Consider the following 12,696-nt stretch of genomic DNA (forward strand, 5'->3'; position numbering starts at 1 on the left):
GTATCATCCTGAAGTCTCCTGGGGGTCTTCTTGGGAACCAGTCCAATAGGTGACAAGCGAAGATTCGAAATTGGACTTGAAACAAACGGGCCTGCTACACGACCAGCAGCTACTTCTTTCGCATTTTTTTTTGTAAAATTATGCCCCGATTCAAGTTTGCAGACTTAAGGTTATTTGCAAATGAGGATTGCCTAGGACCGCTGTAATACAAAGGAAAACCAAATGTTAAACCGTCAAGTATGACTTTAGCCTGATCGCTTGGATAACCATGCAGTTCGATTTGTAATTGGTGTATGTGTAATGGGGAGGGTGCTAAGGACAAAATACCTTGAATATACGAACGATTACTACTGACGGTTGTAGGACCCTCGCTGGCCATACACTCGTCCAAAGGTTCTCCTGCCTTGCTGGCCCCTAATCCTGTATTGGGAACGAAAATTATTACTGTTCATGTTTCCCATCTGGTCAAAATTATCTGGACTGGCACCAGTGGTACTGTTGGCGAGGGAACAACCTGACTTGCCATGACGTGGCGACATGCATATAGCACATTTGTGGGCAAATCTACATGGGTTCCAGTGACAGTACCCCCTGTTGAAATCAAGGCAAGAAGGCATTTAAGCATTACCCAAAGTAGGATTAGATTGTGGTCTATATCTTTGCAGGGGCTGAGGCATTGACATGATCCTCAGCCACAAATCAGGGTTTATCTTATCCCATGGCTGTGGAGACATGGACTGCCGCAGACGGAACTGATCGTCATAAATACGCCATGCAAAGCCTGCTTGGCATGCAGCACATTCCCATATAGTGTTCATGTACCCCAATAGTTCCCGTGCTTTATTGGGGGCCTTGCACAGGAAGATGTCCATGAAAATTACAAAGGCTTCTGTCCACTTCTCTATGCTGGTCACTTTGTCTGTGCATGACCGCGCTTTGGACTCCAGGACCCCCTGCTCATTCAACTGAATGACACCGCCCTCATTGTACATAGCTGAGAGCTCAATTGAGCCCTTTAACAAAACAGCAAGATTAACGTATTCATTATTCCAGATCTTATTACAAATCTGGACAGGTATATGTGCAGAACGTCTATCCCCACCGCACCTTAACAGTTCTGGCAGAGCACCAAATGGCTCAAATGTATTAGCCCTAAAAGCTTTCTCAAAATCAATAAAAGGACCAATACTATCACTTTCGGCCTCCGTTTCCACTTCGTCCGCGTCCGGTACCAAACGCACCACCTCCGCCACCTCGCCTTCCTTAGTCGGCGGTACCGCCCTTGTCCTTGTTTTCTTTGGAGCGGGCTCAGGGTTAGATTTAACCCGTTTCCGTCCTTTATCCCTGCCTGGCATTTTGAAAAGCTTGCAAAACTAATTTGAGAACTAAATTAAATGTAGAAGATAGCCGATTGTTGAAGATTGTTGAAGATTAAATTCGATTAAAAACCTTTTTTGCGAGAGAACGAAAGTAAATCTAGGAAATTCTGAAACCGGAAGTAAACGGGAGAAAACTCGTAACTGCATTCACAACCAACCGGTTCGTCCCCGATTATGAAAATGGCGGATGTTCCCATGCGAAAATAAACGCGATTACGGTACACGACCTAATCGCCATTATTCCTAATTTAAATTTTGTTTGTAAGACTCTTTTATTTTGTATAGGCAATCGGCCCGGGTTGCCGACTCCCAGAGTCTTGTACGCATATAATTATCATTCTGGTATACGAGATTGACGTTTAGAGTTTTAAGGTTATGAAATTGTATCTAATAACTCAATATTATCATGATCTATTAAGTTTTCAAGTTGTATTTTAACATTGAACATGAACACTGGTTAATTCTTAAACATAAGCGCGAAATGCATCGCGTAAGTGCAGACACGACTTTTGCGCATTTTTTGTTATCCCAGCCGTGCCCCAAAACGTAGAATACATCACCGAACCGAATTTTGAATAACACAGAATTAAAATAAAACATATTATTCGCAAAACATGAAAACACATATATATAGCATTGAAGACCAAGACAAACATTTTTGTATTCACATAAATGGATATAAAAGTATTTTTAAAAATGATGATTCAAAACATTTTCTTATGCAGTAAAAACAGTCATTACCATTTGGCACCGAAGTGCATACATCCAAACAAAAATTAACCGCGCAATAGCTTATATTCTAAAACCATGTCCATCTACTTGAAGCACACTGCATAGCTGAATAATTTTACTGATAATAATCACAAAGACTCTATTGACCTAATATAAATAAGCATGTCAAATGTGTGTATGGTTGTCGAACATTCACAACCTCCACCAACTGTATCAAACGAAGAAGGTAGAAAATAACAAATCGGGTGCATACATATATAACATATTCAGTGTGTCGTCATTGTCATAAATCAGTTTTTTTTCTGTTTGATGTCTGTTTACATTGAATGGTATGACCACTTAACATAAACCCGGTAACAAGCCAACATGGGTAAGAGTTAACACACTTAAAATCTAGTTAAAATGGGTATTATGTTTAAGTTAAATGACAAGAAGTAAAATTTTAGTGCTTAAGAATGGGCGAAGTGAGTTAAGCAAACAAGCCTTCCTTTATCATTTAGATATAACTTCATGTTATCTTAATGACTAAGAATACAGCTTCATTGACTGACACATTGTTAATGCCAAATCTAACGCAGGGAGTGTGAATCGGATGAGTGGCAGAAGGCGGACCTTTAAAACCCGCGAAACTTGAAATCCTTAATGATTGAACCAATACTACATGATTTTCTGTCTGCAATTTCAATGGTTGAGAATGTATGTTGTATTATTAGTTAAAGAGAACCTGCTTTTCAATATTTCTAAAGTTATATCTGCTTAACCTGATTTTTGGGATTTTTTTGTTCAGGCCATGTCTTCGAAAATACTAAAGATATTGAAATGCAACTTCAAATAGGGATAGCAATAAATGGCAATAAGATCAAGTGGAGTGCACAAGAGACATAATCTTGCTCTGCGCGTGTTTAAGTTAACTCGCCAGAAACTCTCTTAAGCCTAGTAGTTTGTTAAGTGAGTGCTTGCTCTGGCCATAGCATGAAAAATACTCAAGGGATTGGAATGAAACTTGAAATATGCTTATTTATCAATAAGGAGAAGTGCAGTACCAGATGTTTTCTGCCCTGCATTTATTGCATTTATTGAAACTCTACTTTTCTTGAAAGTTTTCGAAAATTAGAGTGTCACTGGGTACTTGTCTGCACAGGATTCAAATGTTACTGAAAATGTAGTTATGTGGCAATAAGTCATCATGACCTAATAAAATACTTTTGAAAATGGGTGTTTATCCGAGCCACATACAGTGAAATATAGAATTATGACAATAGGGTTAGGTGCAATGCATAACAATCATTATCATGATCTTCATATTTATTTAGTCCCCCCCCCCTCCTTAACCTTATTTTATCTATGATTTAAGCTTGTTCGGGCCATATATTGGAATGTTCTAATTGAATTCATATGCAACGCAGTATATAAAAGTATACAGATGGATGGCAATGACATTTTAAAATCTTTAAAGATCTTTTTTCACTCTTTGAATCAACGTTCCTCTTCTGATATAAGTTTCATTTGCTGATTTTTAATTCATTGCTTGGCATTTATTTCAAAATTATATTCCCAAACATGCCAATATCTTTGCATGTAATAGTTTTAACTTATGTATAAAAATGCTACATCCATTAGACAATTGGCGTTTGGGGAGCATTCATTGCATCCTCCGATACTATTTAAGACCCAGGGTCGAGTGCACTTAACTACTATATACACTACAAAACATGCTATGTACAAAAACACCCTCATCGGGAAAGGGCGACACGACTAACATGCTATTTTACTTTTAAAAATACTCGAAAATGTCACAGGGGGATTCCCTGGAATCGCATTTTTATTAGGAAAGAAATATACGCCTACTTAGAAAAAGTAAACGTACACAAGAAAGGAAAAGTTAAATATTTGTACAGTTATAACTTTTTGTTTCGCTATAGATCACATTAACTATTGCAGGGTATTATATCAACTTTGTCTCCAGTTCAAGCCGCTGATCATGTCTTTGAAACGTTGGGCGAACTTGAATTCCAATGCCCTCATGGTGAGTATAGCACATTATACTATTATGTTACACGTTTTACAATACAGTTCATTTATATGTAGCACTTTTCACGACACAGTACACTTATACATGAAACTATTTACAGAACATTACAGAATATATGGCATTTTATTCATTCATTACATTACATTTATATGTAGCTTAACATAAAAAATTGTGTATGACACTTAATTTATTTTATTACATTTTTATGTGGCACCTTATACAGAAAATTAAATTTATTCATGGCACTTTATACAATACAATACAATTATTTATTATATGCCTATCAATATCCTTTTCCATATCCAACAATGCAAGTACAGCACGCCGTATTGAAAAATCCGTATCACCATTCTGTCGTTATCTGATTCCGTATCATGCGAGTACCGTGTGTAGTCTCGGAACCACTTTCGCATTGCTTAAAATAGCGTGACAAAAATACTGGTAAAACCTGGCCACTTCCAAATAAAATACATAAAACATAAAAATATATAATTTTACTCACGCTCAAGAAGCATGTACATATTCATGAACATGGTTCTTCAAAGTTACATGAGGATAAACACGAAGGTCGAAGCAGAGTACACTTCCAATCTATCTTAGTATCTAGACAACAGGATGTTTGCAATTTCGATGTTTATAAGTTGTAACATTACCATAAACATGAGTTGATCGCCAATACAAAGAAGAAGGCGATTTCACATCAACGATAGAAATAGCGATTGACTCACGAAATTCCCTCAGTTCTGCATATAATGATCGTCAAAAAATCCCACGAATGTTCGCTTTGTTCAAAATGGCCGAGTTACGTCTACAGGAAATAACCAGTGTATACTCGAAAAATAAGTACCGTTTTGTGTTGTTGTTTTTTTGTGCTTTGACATTTAATAATTGTTTTCGTATAAGCAATTTGTTAATTTTGCTTAGATGTAAAAGATTTTCTTCTCATTTCTCACAATAAATTCTGTAACTTTCCATAAGCCATCCCATATTTTGATATTTGACAGATGGCGGTAAACTTAAATCAAGTTGAAACCGAAAAATAAGAAGGAATAATTGGATATGCAGGTATATAATAAATGGAATATAATTACGATAAAACGCTTTTCTTGTGGCCTGCATCGCGTCTCGTGCGGTCTCGACGGATACGTGTTTACACACCGAACTCGACGTGATACAGGTCACAAGAAAATCGTTTTATCATAATATCACATATTTATATATACCACGTATTACAGATCATTACATTTCTATGTGACACTTAATACGGAAAATAACAATTTGATATGGCACTTTATACAGAACATTACAATTTTATGTGGCACTTTATACAGAAAAGTAGATTTATATATGACACTAAATACAGAACATGACAAATATCAGTTGCTCTTTATACAGAACATTCAATTCATATGTTACACTTTACAGAAAATTACATTTATATGTGTCATTTTATATATTGCAGTACACTTATATGTAAAACTGTATAAAATACATAACAGTTCTATGTGAAATATACTGTAAAGTTTATTTTTATGTGGCTCTTCAAACAGTTCAGTTCATTTTATGTCATTATTTGTACAGTTCAATGCATCATTTATAACGCCTTTAAATGTAAATTGCAAATATATTAAATGCATTTTCTTATATATTAGGGTGGATCATTCACAAAGCCAACTGTTATAAGAAAGTGGATGTTGATATGACGTTCAACGAGGCGTCAACGGCGTGTAACCTGTACGTATGACGTAATGAAATAGCAAACATATTAGTAAAGAAGATGGATTACGTCCATAATAGTTGTCTAAAGTGCACTCGCTTCTCACCTATGCGACACGGGTTCGATTCCCGGCCTGGGCGCATGTGAGTTTGGTTTGTGGTCACCAAGTCGGACAAGTGGGTTTCCTCCGGGTACTCCGATTCCCCCAAGAGAGAGTGATTAATATAAGTTGCAATAGCTTGTTTCACAATCTTTGTAAATAAGTTTAAACTAATTATCTACTGTGGTTGTAATATGTGTTGAAATATTTAAATACTTCTTAACATGCATTGTTATTTCAAAATATATGACATTTATAAATTAATGAAAAATATTTTATTGTGGCTCCAAGCTAAGTGCTGACATGCATGCATATAGCAGTGAGAACTTTCATGCACTAAGCACAGAAGACAAACCAATGTATCCTTTTAGGGAGGGAGCTCATCTGTTCTTCCCGGCAAATGAGCTTGAATATGACGAGGTTATAGCCCGCAACGCACCAGGAATAAACACATGGATGGGTAAGTGAGGTAGTGTAGTAAATATTTTTTATCTCCCTTTTGCGAATGCTTATCGATTCTTAATGGAGATTTAAATGACATGACTCTGGTAATTTCCTTATGTTGCTATCACCTAGAATACAACATACATATTCAGCCAATGAAACTGCAAGAAAGGCAATTATTAAAGGCCTTGTTTAAGCCTTTTAAAAGTGACCCCTTTGCCCAAATCCGTGTATATTACACAGGTATTGATCTTAATCTTTATTGCCTTTTACTGTCTATCGGAGCTATCATCTGAGTATTCTGTTGTGCAAATCAGGAATGGAAAATACATGTTTTTGTTGATCTTGTTGTTGTTCTTTTCAAGTAATAGCACTACTTTTATATACAGTTGAACCTCGTTATGTCGACTTTTTCGGGACCTAGCGAAAAGTTGACTCATCCGAATTACAAAAAATATCATCAATCCCAACACGTTTGAGTTGGATTGTCCGATGTTTACATCCACAATTGATCGGTCTTGTTACATATTTTCGTCGTGAAAACAGCAAACTTATTATTGAAAAATAAAGTGAAACAAAAGAAGAATTATTAAATCAAATTTATTTCTTTTACGTTTATGGATCACACAAAACACATTCTTTGTCTTGATACCCTTCTCGACTCCGATGATGGCTTGGTACTTCTCGGTGTAAGATTTCGATGACACTTTTCTTTCAGAACCCTTACTCCCTATGGCCGATCCAGATATCCCCCCGGATTTTATACCGGGTCCTTCTCTGAATTGGTCGACCAGAGCAGTGGAACTAATATTTGACATTTTGAAGTTATCCTTTCTGTTCCCATTCGGGATTGATATCTAATCAATAAAATGTTCATGTTTTGTACAATACCAAAAAGAACTTGAGCAATAAATGTCTCCTTAATTAAATACATAAACAAACAACTTTTAATTACTCTCACTTACCAATTACATTTTTGTATCCCCTAATTATGACAGTTTGTTATATTGACACGCACGGTATTTTGCGACATGCCGCAAACCGTCATTAATATTTTCACACCTACGTCTCGATCTACAGTTCGACATAAAGAACATAGGAAACGTGTGAAATTCGACCACTGGGACTGAAAAACGAGGTCGACATAGCGAAAAAGTCGAGATAAAAAAATCGACACAAACAGATTTATTTTATATAGAATAAGAAGGAATAAATTCGGGACCGGAAAAAAAGTCGACATAACCAAAAAGTCGTCTTATCCGATGTCGACATAGCGAGGTTCAACTGTATAGTCCATTAATATGATTTAATCATGATGCTTCACAATATTGATAATACAATGCCGACCATGCATTTAAAGTGGATTTAAATATATATTTTATATTACTACTATTGCGGACCTTTGTATATTCTATGTTTATGCTAAAAGACAAACATATGCTACCTATGTTGCTAATCTTTTTTTCCATTATATGTTTAGGTTTTATGACTAACGGAACCCACATTGGTCGTACCGAGGCCGGTTTAGATACTCCAAGCGACCGGATTCCACGTTGGGCTAACAACGAGCCCACCACAAACATGCACGACATTGACTGTATTCTGGTCGACAATATGAAGGGGCTTAAGGTTAGAGCGTGCGACGAGATGCATCCTTTCTTCTGTAAAAGAAGGGCTTGTCTCAAAGGTAATGTAACCTATAGTTTGTTAGTGTTTTAAAACAGTATTCCTTTTTTGTTGTTTCATGTATCACGGGTCACACATATAGTTTGGATATTCAATTTAAACGTCATATATCTCCATTATGTGTTAACAAGTTTTAGAAATTAGGTTGTTTTAATCAATATTGAATGGATCAATAGCACTTTTATTATATTAAACAGTCATGTTTTAATATACCATCCATCTTATTGAAAATGACATGTGTTAAACCCTAAGGTTACATGTCCTGCGACATGGCTGCGAAGTGTGTTCCTGAGACGAGAAAGTGACGGGAAGTTTGACTGCTCGGACACTAGTGATGAAGTGGACTGTCGTAAGTTACCAAAGTCTTGTTTTATATGACTGCATCTGGTAAATAGCTCTTTCATTTACATCTGTGAACACCAATAGTTCATATTTCAATCGTGGCTACACCACTCATAAAATATAAATAGTATTGCTTACTCGGTGGAATATATTACGATCTTACACTCAAACAAATAATTATCCTCTATATATTCTAATACAGAACAAATGGTTCGATGTTTTGTCCGTTCGTTTACCGGCAATATCATACAAAATAAATAAATCAGATAAGATAGTTCCAAATATATGGGCTATGTATGACTCCGGCCGACAAATAGGGTAGAACTTTGAGTGTGCCTGTTAAACCCATATACGTTTGGTATCATTTGAAAACCTGTTTGCTAACTGATTACTTCCGTGTTGGATTTATGACTAAAATACTTTATTCATAAAGCCATTACAGTTTTTTACTTGCTTTTTACTCTAAATGAAATCGGATAAATGATGCAATATTGGAAGACTAAATAAACTGCTTTGTTATATTAAGTTAGGCAACACATACCAATATCCTTTTACTGCGTACAGAACCCTTTCGAAAGATACCAAATAAATGTGGGGTCAACAGACATCTATATTTCACATGTTTGTGGGCCTGATACCTTTGTATTAGGACCATCTCGCCTACGAGCGTATCATGTGATTGTATTTTTAAATCATTTATTTTTGTTTAAATGAGTTAAAACAATTATCTTTTCGAATTAAAAAACACTTGTGAAGTGATCAACTTTGCCGATCTTGCTCCCTTCCTTGTCATTGAAAAAAGAAGTTCATAAATATCATCATTACGAAAAAGTGTTTAAAGACATTTGGTAAGAATATCCCGTATACTTTACAGCTAATGATATGAACTATATAGACGTTGAACGCTCGGGAAGTTTTTCTACTCACACACTGTATCCTGGTCAGAATAGAATTTGGACAATAAAAGCTCCCATTGGACGACGAATTAAACTTTACGTAAGTAAAACATAAGTGGTGAGCTATCATACCTATGAAAAGAAAACAATCAATAAATCCTTGTATTATGTGAACCAAGTATAAGGGTGTCTGAACCTCCTTATTCGGGAAAAATATGAATAGTTTGGTTCATTTGTTCACCTTAATTTCACAACTTGTTTTTGAACATACACACCATACGTTTTTATTGACAAATCGTACAACAAGTTGCAGATATACTGCACACATATTTTTCAAATTTTATCTAAGGTAAATTACTTAAAGACGTGTGGGGCTAAATTCATTCAGTTTGACAAAACGTATATTCAATTGATAGCAATAAACACTTTGGTCACCTGCTACAACTTTAACTTAAAAATATGCAAGCTTAACATTTTGTTACTCTAAAATTATACTTTACCAGTAACATTTTTTTTAATAGTAATGGATGACTATCTTTAAATGTACAATACACCTAATCACTATGCAACACAATGGGTGCCGCCATTCTTTTTTTAGTCACAGGAAACTATAGGTGCGTATTGACCGATAACGTCTAACTCATTATTTCTACTTTTGCATTTCAAATGTTAAAATACGTAAGTTGTGTTTCTTGTCATTGTTTTAGGTGCCGTCTATGACTCTCGAAACGAATGTGGCGTTTTTAGAAGAATGGACTGGTAATCCTACATTTGCTGTTTCCCGGCTCATAAAGAAGTTTACTAGCACTGTAAGTGCGGGCGTTTATCTGTATTCAGATAACAACTACATGACTGTTCGTCTGTACGCCAACAACCTTCAACAAAACTTCAACGCAAAAACATTGAGTTATACGGCAGGTATGTTAAACGTCTACACATATCTATCCTATGGGACTCAATTTGAAATGTTATATGAACTAATAACTAATGTTAACAGCCATATTACAAAGACAACCGTAATCATAAGTCTGAAAATGCTTATGCAGGAATATTTTCTTTTCTTTACATTTATCAAACAATGTAATATGTTTTCCTATTAATTTATAGTTTGCAAATTGACTCAACATCTATTATCTGTTTTTATCATAAAATTAGTTCGTTTGGAAAATCAACATTAACATTACTAATCTACATTACGATTTCCAGATAATACAAACATATTTCGTAGCTACAAGGTCCTTGACGCTACCAGCGCGTTGAAATCGCTGACCTTCCCTTACCAAGGAATGGAATATAAACCAGAAGGTCTACACCTGCGTTGGAGAATCACAGCTCCTGAAGGAGATTATATTACATACTATGTAAGCGAGTATCCAGTTGCCTCGTTTTCCCCCTAGAATAAAGAGCATGCAACAATTGAGTGTCTGCCATTACCCTTTTACCAAATTAAAACAGTCTAATATACAAATGCAATTATCACTAAAAACTTTCAACCGAGTGTATCTTATGTACAGCCAGTTCACAACTAGCAATAACAATCGAGACAGTCTTTGAGCGTCATTTCATTTAAGTCTACAGTTCCACGAAACATCTTAGGTCTCGTATACCAGCAATAATATAAGTTCACTACTCGTAGTATGGTTTAATTTGCGTTATATGTACATGTGATAATTTTTGAACTTGAAAGGAAATTATCTTAATGATAACCATGATATCTTTTTTCACTCATTAAAAACAAGATTAGGTACCAAATTTAGGTGAGTGAGAAAACAACTTAAGTTATATGCTTAATAACGTTTTAAGAATTGAGGGTTAGCTAAGGTGGAACGTATCGACGTAAAACAAAATTACATGGCCATAAATGGTATATGTACATTGAGCACTAGGGTATATCTTTAAAAGTATGCAGTTCCGGTTTGAAGTACTGATATATAACCAGAGAGGATAAATCTGACTAAACAGCACTGTTGTCTTTAATTTCCAATATACACTGTTCGCCATTGATAATAGGTTGAGCCAATAGATAAGACGAAACCAACTTCCGGGAAAATACGTGGCGGGACGACATACCTAGCACCGAGTGATGTCCGGGTGACTGGACGTAACGAATTGCATATTACAATGGAAGGTGTTCTTGAAAATCTCCAACTCTTGTACAAATCAGGTATGTCGCAAACCAACACCGAGTATGTACCCATTTACACGCCATGTATGTTGTAATGCAACTAGTAACGCAACATAATGGTATGTTAAAGAAGAACAAAATGAGTATTGTGTAAATTAACAAATCAGGTATATTGTAAATCACCAATGAGGTATGTTTCATATGAAAACCTAAAACATGTTTGAAGAATAGTTATGTATATCATATTTGTTACAAATGCACACACAATGTAGGTACATCTAAGTCAACAAAAAGGATATGTTGAGATAAAACAATCAGTTGCAAATCGACAATAGGTGCATGTGAAAATTGGAAAGCAATAATTCAGGTATGTTGTGGATTTAAATATGACTAATACTTGTCAACATATAAAGTTATATAAAGTTTAACATTTTGGAAAAAAAGTCACACATGTTAATGTTCAACGTATAACTTTTAGCTAAAGAAGCTAAAGAAGAATTCACACATTTTCTAACACCGACAGGCTGTGGTGGCATTACGCTGATCCATGAGTATGGTACAATACAACTGTTTGACGAAATTATTCCAAACAGCGCAATGTGTACATGGACATTAAAAGCGGGAGAAGCAGTTGGTCGAGGACTTGCGTTAAAGTTCATGAATGACCTGTACGACGATCCACGCACAACATTTGCAACGAAGTCCATGGACTTCTTTATGGTAATCAAGTAGTAATGCAATTGAAATTTTGAAACATTGTTGGGGACACATCAACCAGTACTAAGCCAAAAATGATAAAGGTTCTTGTTTCAATAAAAAAAGAATATCAACGCATTGAGGCGAATACCTTTGGTGATAAGAAGTTTGCAGTAACAAATCCGTTTTTTTGGTATTTAACACACAAATAAAACATAAAACTTATATCTAAAACGTTAAAAAATAACCATAAAAATGTTCGTTTAAAGATTAACCCTTTTGTGCGCTTCAACGATTTGCAAAGTTGCAAGAGGAGCGCACGAATAATAAGGATAGATCATTTAATAATTTGAGGATTTTTGGATAAGAATTTTTTTAATTGAAAAGTATAACTTTGAACCATCTACAAACAGATTGATGGCTCAGGAGGGACTGTGACTGGGGTGGAGAATTATCCTCCGATGATTTACCATAGTTTGGGTGGTACCTTTAAAGTCACTTTCCAATCTGATGTTGCTCTAAATTCCAGGAGTTCTAGAATAGATTT

General features: G+C 35.5%; 1 protein-coding gene across 1 annotated transcript; it reads left to right on the forward strand.

The window, feature by feature from the left end:
* The first annotated feature begins 4,054 nt into the window (after positions 1-4,054).
* LOC128205216 (uncharacterized) lies at positions 4,055-12,185 on the forward strand. The gene is made up of 10 exons (XM_052906719.1): positions 4,055-4,137; positions 5,796-5,877; positions 6,332-6,420; positions 7,885-8,091; positions 8,343-8,439; positions 9,307-9,428; positions 10,036-10,246; positions 10,535-10,689; positions 11,339-11,492; positions 11,977-12,185. The coding sequence occupies exons 6-10, from the start codon at positions 9,315-9,317 to the stop codon at positions 12,183-12,185; spliced, it is 843 nt and encodes a 280-aa protein (XP_052762679.1). The 5' UTR covers positions 4,055-4,137; positions 5,796-5,877; positions 6,332-6,420; positions 7,885-8,091; positions 8,343-8,439; positions 9,307-9,314.
* The last annotated feature ends 511 nt before the right edge of the window (positions 12,186-12,696 follow it).

Source organism: Mya arenaria, chromosome 2 (assembly GCF_026914265.1).
Source record: "Mya arenaria isolate MELC-2E11 chromosome 2, ASM2691426v1".
Taxonomy (NCBI): domain Eukaryota; kingdom Metazoa; phylum Mollusca; class Bivalvia; order Myida; family Myidae; genus Mya; species Mya arenaria.